The 13,381-nt window shown below is 36.5% G+C and overlaps 1 protein-coding gene across 1 annotated transcript in view; it reads left to right on the top strand.

Annotated features, from left to right (window-relative positions):
* Nucleotides 1–13,381, top strand: part of LOC133656106 (MOB kinase activator 1B) — a 47,168-nt gene that overhangs the window by 32,782 nt on the left and 1,005 nt on the right. Inside the window, exons 5-6 of the mRNA XM_062056935.1 lie at nucleotides 4,870–5,033; nucleotides 8,859–13,381. The exon at nucleotides 8,859–13,381 is cut by the window's right edge and continues 1,005 nt beyond it. Coding sequence (XP_061912919.1) covers nucleotides 4,870–5,033; nucleotides 8,859–8,936 — 242 coding nt within the window. The 3' untranslated portion in view covers nucleotides 8,937–13,381. The remainder of the gene's footprint in view (nucleotides 1–4,869; nucleotides 5,034–8,858) is intronic.

The raw sequence follows: 13,381 nt of genomic DNA, 5'->3' as shown, positions 1-13,381 counted from the left end.
GAGGGGGTAGCGGGGGGTGTATATTGTAGCGTCCCGGAAGAGTTAGTGCTGCAAGGGGTTCTGGGTATTTGTTCTGTTGTGTTTATGTTGTGTTACGGTGCGGATGTTCTCCCGAAATGTGTTTGTCATTCTTGTTTGGTGTGGGTTCACAGTGTGGCGCATATTTGTAACAGTGTTAAAGTTGTTTATACGGTCACCCTCAGTGTGACCTGTATGGCTGTTGACCAAGTATGCCTTGCATTTACTTGTGTGTGTGAAAAGCCGTAGATATTATGTAATTGGGCCGGCAAGCAAAGGCAGTGCCTTTAAGGTTTATTGGCGCTCTGTACTTCTCCCTACGTCCGTGTACCACTCTGTAATGCGACGTTTTAAAAAGTCATAAATTTAACTTTTTGAAACCAATACCGATAATTTCCGATATTACATGTTAAAGCATTTATCTGCCGATAATATCGGCAGTCTGATATTATCGGACATCTCTACTTTAGAGTAGTAAGTGTATCAATCAATCAATCAATCAAACTTTATTTGTAAAGCACTTTTCATACATAAAAGAAATGCAGCGCAAAGTGCTTTACAGAGTTAAAAACAATACCGCGGTGACCCATATACCCCATTATCACATGCGTACGCAGGGACACAGATACCAAACACAAACACACAACATACACACATATGCAACTCTATGGACAAATGATTGCATGGCTGAATACAGAGGAGACATGTGAGTAAACACTATCACAGCAGTATAGCAGTATAGATTTGTTATCCACCGAAAAGGAGTCAAATTAAGAGAGTACACCGCTTTGTGTGGTCAGTGTGAATTTAGTGTAATATTTATTATCTAGCAGAGTTGTTACTTGAATCCTTTTCCACTCCTTAGTGATGACGTCACTTGTGGACTCATAAAAACAATTGGGTGAACAAAAAAACGACGGTACCACTGTAACTGGCTACTAAGTTGTGTTGCTAGTTAATATAAGTCTATTTTTACTAGCTGTACACTGACTACCCCCAAAGTAGGGTTGTCAAAATGATCGATACTTCGATACCAAGTTGATACCAAAAACACAACTCACCTCATACGCGCCTGGTTTAGGAGAGAATAAGACGTAGCAGAAATGATCCACATTGTTGTTTTATTTAGCGAGTATAGTAAATGTGAAAAGCAGGTGTATCTTGCGTAGGGTTGCAAAGGGGTGGAAAGTTTCCAGAAATTTACCGGAAATTTACCACGGGAAGATAAGCTCGGGAAGTTTGGAAATTTCGACCATTTTTTGATTATTATTATCAAAAATATTTTACTGATGGACAAATGAATAGAAATAGGCTAGAAAAATAAATGAACACTCAATCAGCATGCTAAATCAAACTATAACTTACATTTTTGTATGACAACAGAATGGCTAGCAGAACAGAAGGTAGAGGAAACTACACGTTTTGATTTAGTATTTGCTAGTTGAACTTTACAGATCACAAAAAAGGTAAATTCGGATCGCTAATGTGGTTAGCATAAATGAATGGGATTTAACATAGAGAAAATTGGCATCACGGCTAACGGATAAATATTTTCGGTTCATTATGAGACTGTGGTGGTACATAAACCTAGCTAGCTAGAGATATTGGCCCCAAAATCATTTAACATACAGGAACAGCTAGCTAGCTTGAGTGGAAGTCTGTAGGAGTCGTCTACAGTCACACAGTAGCAAGCAATTACACCTCTATTAAACTTAAATACCATAGATCAAATATATTTACCCTAGTAATATCATCAAAACTTACCTGACTGGATGAAGTCCTTTGACTGAAATACTAGTGTGGCCTGTAGTGTGTAGCATGCTGGGAATTTTCTGTGGAAGAATGCACTGCACATGTGATGGAGGAATACACCGTGCAGGGTTGAAATTCAACTGAATTTGCATTAAATCAGGTTGTTTTAGCTAATAATCATGTTGCAAGATCCAGCATGTTGCATTCAATGTTTATTCCCATTAATTTCCTATTAATTCCCGTTAATTCCCATATATTCCCGTTAATTCCCATGGAAAGTTTCCAACTTTGAATATTCCCGGAATTTTGCAACCCTAATCTTGCGTCATATTCAATAATCAAATACAAGCGTTCACAAAAGTATTCGCTGCGCGAGCAGAGATCCACCACCACAAGCCCAGGGAGTGTGCATTACCACAGCGTGCAGAAAAGCTCCAGAAGCGTGCAAGCCAACCTTAATCACATCCATAAGAGCTAAGACAACACAGCTTAGAGACACTCTTTTGTTGTTTGGCAGCACTTTGAACACCTCTGCTTTACTTATTTTACCAGGAAGGCAAAGTTTGGCCTTGCTGAACACACCTCTTTTTAATGGCACATTGTAGAAACTACTTTTTTTTTTCCACAATGCTGTAATGAAAAAAGGCTGAAATGTTAGTTTTTAAATGTAAATATATAGTATGTTTTAGCCTTTTCATTAGTGTCACACCACCACCATATTGAAAGAATACTAATAACAATATTGTCTGTTTTTATATATGTGACTGTTCTTTTTAGATGGCAAAATAGTTGAGCTATTGCATTTAATAGCATATTTATAAGCAGAGTATTGTTTTGTTTTGATGTACTGGGAGGTAATAGAACACTGCTGTTCTTTTTCCAATTTACTGTACCTCTCGAGATGGGATTTATGGCTCTTTGAAGAGAGGAGCCGTTTCTTTTGAAAGAGCCTTTCAATAAACTGGCTCGTTATTATAGTTTTTTATAGTTCTTTTTTATCAAGGACACAATCAATGGTAGCAGTTATAAGATAAGATCAGAGTCATTTCAGTGTACTGTAATATTACACTGTTGGTGGGAATTACTGAATTCTGAAATATTGGCTATAATTTTGTTGTTGTTACTGTAAACATTCCATTAGGTGGTGCTATATCCCCTTTTTTTGACAGTGACATCACTATTTGGAATTTTCCCTCACCCAAAACAAGAGCATTTTGACAATATAGAAAGAAATACACACATAATGAGTAAGAACCAAATGTACTTATGAGTGTAAAAAGTTTAAATACAACTGGAATATTACTGAGAAAGTAATACAAATGTGAGTACACAATAGTATGACTTGAACTACTTTACATATCAGAAAAATGAACCAGAAAAGTGAATCAAAATAATATAAAAATGAATAGGAAAAAATATGTTGTGGTTTGTTTTTTTATTAAAAAAGTACACCCAAATGCTGTTATGTTTGCTTTGACTAATTTTCTAGTGCGGGTGCCAGTCGGATGGGTAATTGCCGACGCTGTACCTACATGTGCATAAAAAAACGACTGCGAATCGGTTTTCAACTTTTACTTAAAAGAGCCGTTCAGAAGACTTGATTGGTTCGCGAACATCACTTCTCCAGTTCGCTCTTGGCAGCTGATACTGCTTTTTAAATTTGTGCAAAAAGATGTTAAAGCACAGTGATCCTACATACTTGACACACTTGAAACAATTTTCCGTAAAGTAGGCAATTTAAAATACTTTGGTTGTTTTTTTTATTTTGTTTTTTTTATCGTGTTGTAAAATAAGTATCGAAAATTCATTCCGAAATTCAGGTATCATGACAACTGTACTGTAAAGTATAGTCCAGTTTAATTTTTACATGGTAGTATTGTCTGTAGACAAAATATTAGGGGAAGGGAAAAAATCAATTCGAATCGCGATTCTCACGTTGTGCGATTCAGAATCCATTCTCATTTTTAAAAAATCAATTTTTTATTTATTTTTTATTTATTTATTAAAATATATATATATTTTTTTAATTTTTTTTAATTAATCAATCCAACAAAACAATACACAGCAATACCATAACAATGCAATCCAATTCCAAAACCAAACCCGACCCAGCAACACTCAGAACTGCAATAAACAGAGCAATTGAGAGGAGACACAAACACGACACAGAACAAACCAAAAGTCCCCGCCTCTTACCATGCCGTTGTGTCCTTGGGCAAGACACTTCACCCTTGCCCCCGGTGCCGCTCACACCGGTGAATGAATGATGAATGAATGATAGGTGGTAGGCGCAAATTGGCAGCCACGCTTCCGTCAGTCTACCCCAGGGCAGCTGTGGCTACGAAAGTAGCTTACCACCACCAGGTGTGAATGAATGATGGGTTTTTAACATGTAAAGCGACTTTGGGTACTAATAAAAGCGCTATATAAATCCCAGGTATTATTATTAGACACAAACACGACACAGAACAAACCAAAAGTAATGAAACAAAAAGGAATATTATCAACAGCAGTATCAATATTAGTTACAATTTCAACATAGCAGTGATTAAAAATCCCTCACTGACATTATCATTAGACATTTATAAAAAATAAAAAAAAAGAACAATAGTGTCACAGTGGCTTACACTTGCATCGCATCTCTTAAGCTTGACAACACACTGTGTCCAATATTTTCACAAAGATAAAATAAGTCATATTTTTGGTTCATTTAATAGTTAAAACAAATGTACATTATTGCAATCAGTTGATAAAACATTGTCCTTTACAATTATAAAAGCTTTTTACAAAAATCTATTACTCTGCTTGCATGTCAGCAGACTGGGGTAAATCCTGCTGAAATCCTATGTAATGAATGAATAGAGAATCCTTTTTAATCAGGAAAAATCGTTTTTGAATCGAGAATTGTGTTGAATTGAAAAAAAAAATCGATTTTGAATCGAATCTTGACCCCAAGAATCGATATTGAATCGAATCGTGGGACACCCAAAGATTCACAGCCCTACTTGACTTACTTTTGGGGAGAGGCCACTGAAAATCAAAACTGAAAAGATGGTTTGGAATAATAGCAAATCACTTTCGCCCTCTCCTGCGTCTAAGGTGTCCCCTTCAAGCGCAACTTCATGTCGGTGGCCAAGACCATCCTGAAGCGCCTGTTCCGCGTCTACGCTCACATCTACCACCAGCACTTCGACTCTGTCATGCAGCTGCAGGAGGAGGCCCACCTCAACACGTCCTTCAAGCACTTCATCTTCTTCGTCCAGGTAGGGGGCCACACTGATACTCCTACTTGCCAACCCTCCCGATTCTCCCAGGAGACTCCCGAATTTCAGTGCCCCTCCCGGGGCAACCATTCTCCTGAATTTCTCCCGATTTCCACTCGGACAACAATATTGGGGGCGTGCCTTAAAGGCACTGCCTTTTGCGTCCTCTCTCACCTGAAAAGGAGACTATTATATACAAACCCCGTTTCCATATGAGTTGGGAAATTGTGTTAGATGTAAATATAAACGGAATACAATGATTTGCAAATCCTTTTCAACCCATATTCAATTGAATGCACTACAAAGACAATATATTTGATGTTCAAACTCATAAACTTTATTTTTTTTTTGCAAATAATAATTAACTTAGAATTTCATGGCTGTAACACGTGCCAAAGTAGTTGGGAAAGGGCATGTTCACCACTGTGTTACGTGGCCTTTCCTTTTAACAACACTCAGTGAACGTTTGGGAACTGAGGAGACACATTTTTTAAGCTTCTCAGGTGGAATTCTTTCCCATTCTTGCTTGATGTACAGCTTAAGTTGTTCAACAGTCCGGGGGTCTCCGTTGTGGTATTTTAGGCTTCATAATGCGCCACACATTTTCAATGGGAGACAGGTCTGGACTACAGGCAGGCCAGTTTAGTACCCGCACTGTTTTACTATGAAACCACGTTGATGTAACACGTGGCTTGGAATTGTCTTGCTGTAATAAGCAGGGGCGTCCATGGTAACGTTGCTTGGATGGCAACATATGTTGCTCCAAAACCTGTATGTACCTTTCAGCATTAATGGCGCCTTCACAGATGTGTAAGTTACCCATGTCTTGGGCACTAATACACCCCCATACCATCACAGATGCTGGCTTTTCAACTTTGCGCCTATAACAATCCGGATGGTTCTTTTCCTCTTTGGTCCGGACAACACGACGTCCACAGTTTCCAAAAACAATTTGAAATGTGGACTCGTCAGACCACAGAACACTTTTCCACTTTGTATCAGTCCATCTTAGATGAGCTCAGGCCCAGCGAAGCCGACGGCGTTTCTGGGTGTTGTTGATAAACGGTTTTCACCTTGCATAGGAGAGTTTTAACTTGCACTTACAGATGTAGCGACCAACTGTAGTTACTGACAGTGGGTTTCTGAAGTGTTCCTGAGCCCATGTGGTGATATCCTTTACACACTGATGTCACTTGTTGATGCAGTACAGCCTGAGGGATCGAAGGTCACGGGCTTAGCTGCTTACGTGCAGTGATTTCTCCAGATTCTCTGAATCCTTTGATGATATTATGGACCGTAGATGGTGAAATCCTTCAATTCCTTGCAATAGCTGGTTGAGAAAGGTTTTTCTTAAACTGTTCAACAATTTGCTCACGCATTTGTTGACAAAGTGGTGACCCTCGCCCCATCCTTGTTTGTGAATGACTGAGCATTTCATGAAATCTACTTTTATACCCAATCATGGCACCCACCTGTTCACCTGTGGGATGTTCCAAAAAAGTGTTTGATGAGCATTCCTCAACTTTATCAGTATTTATTGCCACCTTTCCCAACTTCTTTGTCACATGTTGCTGGCATCAAATTCTAAAGTTAATGATTATTTGCAAAAAAAAAATGTTTTATCAGTTTGAACATCAAATATGTTGTCTTTGTAGCATATTCAACTGAATATGGGTTGAAAATGATTTGCAAATCATTGTATTCCGTTTATATTTACATCTAACACAATTTCCCAACTCATATGGAAACGGGGTTTGTATGTCTCCGTTATCCATAGGTTTATCTATAACCCATAAAGTAGGCAAGCACGGAGCTATTTCTCAGCGTGTTTATTCCAGCCAGCACGTTAATACACTGACACACAACATCCGGATTCCCATCATGCATTGCTTCAAAACTACGGCAAGTAGTAATGTCCAAAGACATAACAGAGACTAAGCAGAAGAACAAAGAAGAGACATGGCGACGACAAGTAAGAAGAAGTACGCTTGCAAGTTCCAAAATGATTGGAAAAAATAATTTCAGTTCATCCAGGACAGCTCGAAGGGGAAGGGGTATGCTGCCTGCACATTTTGTAGATCAGACTTTTATGTGTGTGTATATGTGTAAATAAATGAACACTGAAATTCAAGTATTTCTTTTATATATATATATATATATATATATATATATATATATATATATATATATATATATATATATATATATATATATATATATATATATATATATATATATATATATATATATATATATATTTGGGCTGCAACTAACAATTTGATGATCGATTAATCTGTGGATTATTACTTCGATTAATAATCGGATAAAAGAGACAAACTACATTTCTATCCTTTCCAGTATTTTATTGAAAAAAAAACAGCATACTGGCACCATACTTATTTTGAGTATTGTTTCTCAGCTGTTTGTACATGTTGCAGTTTATAAATAAAGGTTTATAAAAAAAAATTAATTAAAAAAATGCCTCTGCGCATGCGCATAGCATAGATCCAACGAATCGATGACTAAATTAATCGCCAACTAGTTTTATAATCGATTTTATCGATTAGTTGTTGCAGCCCTAATATATATATATATATATATATATATATATATATATATATATATATGTGTAGCCGGATCGAGTCTGCGTTGTGTATTGCTGGTGTTGCTTTGAAGACAAGGGGACTCGGTGGTTGCCTTTAGCCGAAACAGGTGGCGTATTTATTGCTGTATGAAATACACAGGAAATAATGCAGCAGCATTAACACACGAGTCTGCAGCACACCAGTCTCCTCACGGCATGTCTCAACAGCAAGTGAGTTTAAATGACCAGAAATGCTATATGAAACATTCACAAATGTCACAAAACCTATACATCACAATTAAAAATACACTGAACATTAATACACCACAGTCAAATATTTTATACAATAGGAAAATAAACAAATTAAAACAGTACAGAAAAACAAAATAAAGTTTTGGGAGCAACAGAAACATACCTGTATGAAATACACAGGAAATAATGCAGCAGCATTAACACACGAGTCTGCAGCACACCAGTCTAAAATGGAGGGAAAACTTCAATGAAGTGCCGCAGCCACTGTGTGTCAGTGAGAAGTGCTACCTAACAGTACACTAGCAAAACATTTGCTAAAACACTCAAACTCTGAGCAAAACAAGTGTACATGAACATGTCAGCAACATTAGCAGCACAAGAGTAACTTATAACCTCGTTTCACAGTTACATTCTCTTTAAAACACGAGAGCAGAGAAAAACACTCACCTCCTCACGGCATGTCTCAACAGCAAGTGAGGAAGACAACGTCACTACCGGAAGAAGGTAGGACTTCAAAATAAAATGACAAATGCTCCCAAAACGAACTATTTGCTGAAAAAATTACTAAATAAAAGTGACAATGAATACAATAGAGCAATTAAATAAAACGTGAGGGAATTTTGGTGGAATGCATAACATATATATTATATACATGCTACATATATATATATATAATGAATTATATATATATATATATATATATATATATATATATATATATATATATATATATATATATATATATATATATATATATATATATATATATATATATATATAAGAAATACTTGAATTTCAGTGAATTCTAGCTATAAATTTACTACTGCCGCCCGACCCAGCCCACCTCAATTATTCTGACACCGTCACTCGAAAATAGGTTGTTGACGATAACAAAGACAAACAATTCTAGCCAACAAAATGAATGTAGTATGTAACTGATGTAACAAAATGAAAACTTGTGTACGTAACTGATGTAATGTCCTTTGCAGGAATTCAACCTCATCGACAGGAAAGAGCTGGCGCCGCTTCAGGACCTGATCGAGAAGCTGACCACGAAGGACAGATAAACGCCCACGCCCTCCTTCTTTTAACGGTCTTCTAGTTTTGCACAGACACTCCCCCCTCTCCTCCCCCTTTTCCTCTTCGGCTGTATGTATGCAGTATAAACTATATTTCCATTTGGGGAAATGTTTTTAATGAGGCCTGGGACGCCGAAAACGGGTGGCGATGGGTTTAACGCACCAGGAGGCTTCATCTTATCAGGGAGTCAAATGAACAAAAAAAACCAAACATGTTTTATGGCAAAGTTCCACCTAGCTTTATGTGACAGTTGTTGCATATTCACATTTGCTCTCCCATAGGAATCATTCTCTCAGATTACCACAATATTAGAGTGTTAAGGTAGTATTTTTCTTAAGGTGGGGGGACAACGCCAGCCTCAAAGCCATTCCAAGAGCAGCGGCGTTTCCTTCATTCAGCCGAGTAGTTTGCTGCTTGCGAGTACTGCATCCTAAGTGCCTGACCTGGCTCGCTCTGGCCCGGCATACACAGTGAGAACTGTAAGACGGCCACACGACTTGATTGACATGTGAAATATACACCCGTTTTGGTTCCCACTTCCTGCCCCTCTTTGTCTCGCCGCTGGAATTAACTCAAAGTACTTTTCATTGTTTCATTGTTTATTACGAGAAAAGATGCTGTTATTTTTTTAGCGTAGTTAGTTTAGTCAGTAAGTTCACTGGTTCTGAGTTTTCACTTTAAAGGGAAACTGCACTTTTTTTGGAATTGTCTATTAACAATCCTTATGTAAGACAAAAACACATATTTTTTATTTTTTTCAAAAGTCAGCTAACAATGTAGCTAAAAGTGTTAGCTTTATTTTGATTATAAAGCGCTCTAAAAAAACATCCAAAAATCTCCATCAACCACTTATATACACGCTGTCAGTATGTGTATATGTAATGTAGTATCAGACACATTAATAATAACATGTAATATTTGCTCATTTTAAGCATACAGCTATGTATTAATTTCACAGACGCATTCCAACGTTCGCTTTTCCTTCAACAACTACGACTAATCACAGCAGACTTCGTGAGAGACGACAAAGACGACTTTGAGACAAATGATGATCCAGAACCTTATATTTTTGAGCCTGAATATACGGAGGATGATCTACAAGTTTTAGAAGCTGAGTGATAAGTAGATCTAGCAAGTAGCAGTATTCCTAAGTGCTAAACAAGAAATACAAACATAATAAAACAATCACTTACTGTACATTGTCTGTTCTCACTGGGATGCTGACAGATGGGATGTTTATATCTTCCGGTTTGGATGAAGAAATAATCATAATCTTCACGCTGGTAGAAGGAAAAAAAATCAAAACAAGCATATTTTACTGTCTTTCACTTATAAATTACATTACTTTTCGCTTTATGGCCACAACCTTCTACTATCCAGGTGATAGGCATGATTTGTAATGTAGACTGAACCTTTACCAGCTCTGTATGTCAATATAGCAGCGTAAACTAGTTAGCGCTCTGTGAGGTCAAGATTTATTCATATAGCAGTTTTAAAACAAAATACTGCCCCAAAGTGCTGTACATATTAAAACAGAAAGGTAAAATATTAATAATAATAATAGTCAAAATCACAATAAGTACAGAACATTCCATTGATAAAACATAGTTAAAATACATTAAAACAGTGGGGGAAAAAAAGGTAAAATATTAGCAAATAATAAAAATCACAATAAGTACAGAACATTTATATATAAAACATAGTTAATGGATAAAAGAACAACATTAAAATCCATCCATCCATCCATTTTCTACCGCTTATTCCCTTTGGGGTCGCGGGGCGCGCTGGAGCCTATCCATACATAATAAAACAGTTAAAATACATTAAAACAGTGGGTGGAAAAAAGGTAAAATATTACAAATATTAGCAAATAATAAAAATCACAATAAGTACAGAACATTTATATATAAAACACAGTTAATGGATAAAAGAACAACATTAAAATGTCCATACATAATAAAACATAGTTAAAATACATTAAAACAGTGGGGGGAAAAAAAGGTAAAATATTAAAAATATTAGCAAATAATAAAAATTACAATAAGTACAGAACATTTATATATAAAACACAGTTAATGGATAAAAGAACAACATTAAAATGTCCATACATAAAACATAGTTAAAATACATTAAAACAGTGGGGGGGAAAAAAGGTAAAATATTACAAATATTAGCAAATAATAAAAATCACAATAAGTACAGAACATTTATATATAAAACACATTTAACGGATAAAAGAACAACATTAAAATGTCCATACACAATAAAACATAGTTAAAATACATTAAAACTGGGGGAAAAAAAGGTAAAATATTAAAAATATTAGCAAATAATAAAAATCAAAATAAATACAGAACATTTATATATAAAAAACAGTTAATGGATAAAAGAACAACATTAAAATGTCCATACATAATAAAACATAGTTAAAATACATTAAAACAGTGGGGGGAAAAAAGGTAAAATATTAAATATATTAGAAAATAATAAAAATCACAATAAGTACAGAACATTTATATATAAAACACAGTTTATGGATAAAAGAACAACATTAAAATGTCCATACACAATAAAACATAGTTAAAATACATTAAAACAGTGGGGGGGGGGGAAAGGTAAAATATTAAAAATATTAGCAAATAATAAAAATCACAATAAGTACAGAACATTTATATATAAAACACAGTTAATGGATAAAAGAACAACATTAAAATGTCCATACATATGTACAGTTCAGCTTGTGTTAAAAGCTGGGATCACGGTCTGTGTTAGCTCTTATAATAACAATATCGCTAATATTTGGTTAATATGTAAATGTAATGATGGAGGTTTTTTTTTAGAGGGCCTCATGGGCAAAATGTTGTACTCCCATTAGCTGCATCGTACTTGCCATATTTTGCGAATTACAATGCATAACAAAAAGAAAAACGTGTGGTCTTGTCTGACATAGACATTGTGAATGAAAACATTTTTGCCTATCGTTAACAATCCTTATGAAAGACATATGGACAGATGATTTTTTTAATGCATTGTAACTTGTAAATAAACGCTTACAACAGAGCCAGTGGGAGGTCCTCTATTCTGCCCATAAGACCCGATAAAAAACCATCCAAAAACCACCAACAATACTCCATGTACTATTCGTAACTTGAATATTAACCAAGTATCAGTGATATTGTGATTCTAAGCGCTATTGACGCAAACTATTTATAGCGGCGCCGGGATCACAAACTTGTGTGCCAATGTTTACACCATGCAGTGGTCTGCTGCTTTTCTCTCTTCATTGTTTGTGGAAGTTTATTGTAGATCATAAATAATGCCCTCTCTCACCTGGATAGTAGACGGATGAGGATGTAATCTGACAAGATGGTACACTTTGACAGCCAATTTAGACCTGGAAATGGCGAACGACGACACCAAAAGACGCTTTGTCTTCGCGAGTATTATGAGTCATTCTTTATTTTAAGGGAATATACAAGATTGGGGCAGCATGGTGAAACTGGGGTTTGTGCGTGTGCCTCACAATACGAAGGTCCTGGGTTCGATCCTGGACTCCGGATCTTTCTGTGTGGAGTTTGCATGTTTTGCGGGTACTCCGGCTTCCTCGTACCTCCAAAGACATGCACCTGGGGATAGGTTGATTGGCAACACTAAAATTGGCCCTAGTGTGTGAATGTGAGTGTGAATGTTGTCTGTCTATCTGTGTTGGCCCTGCGATGAGGAGGCGACTTGTCCAGGGTGTACCCCGCCTTCCGCCCGAATGCAGCTGAGATAGGCTCCAGCACCCCTCCGCGACCCCGAACGGGACAAGCGGTAGAAAATGGATGAAAGTATAACAAGATTGTAGCAGTCGGCATCCTATTGACTGCAGACTTTGTACAGTAAGTGATGTTTTATCATGTTTGTTGGCTCTTATAAAGTCTGCAGTGAGATTAAATCAGTGATGTTGTAGGAAAAAAAAAATAATGCACCGCGTATCCTTAAAATGATCAAAATACATAAATATTAAATGTTATTCAGAATGTGCCTGTTACTACATTACATATATACTTACTTCATGTATGAAAAAAACAACTTTATAGGGGTGTTTGGATGTTTTTTTTTAAGGGTTTATTAGTTCGTATTTAGGGTGAATAAAACAAACAAAAAACATATGTGGTCATGTCTTACATAGACATTGTGAATGAAAAACATTTGCAGTTCCCTTTTAACTGACGCACATTGTTGTTTTTTTAGCAAATTTGCTTGGCCGTGCCCTCGTGAAACGAATGTTGCCTGACGCGTCGAGGCGGATGTAAAGTAACAGGCTTTGGAGAAGTAGCTGCGTTCTGCACAGATGGAGCCAATGAAGCACGAACACACACACACACACACACTCTTTACCGCACCGGTGTGTATTTTTGGCAGCAGGAAGCAAACGTGAGCGAAAACA

Source organism: Entelurus aequoreus, linkage group LG08 (genome assembly GCF_033978785.1).
Source record: "Entelurus aequoreus isolate RoL-2023_Sb linkage group LG08, RoL_Eaeq_v1.1, whole genome shotgun sequence".
NCBI classification, from domain to species: Eukaryota; Metazoa; Chordata; class Actinopteri; order Syngnathiformes; family Syngnathidae; genus Entelurus; species Entelurus aequoreus.
The sequence above is the reverse complement of the archived record's forward strand: the minus strand, read 5'-3'. Positions and strand labels throughout refer to the sequence as shown.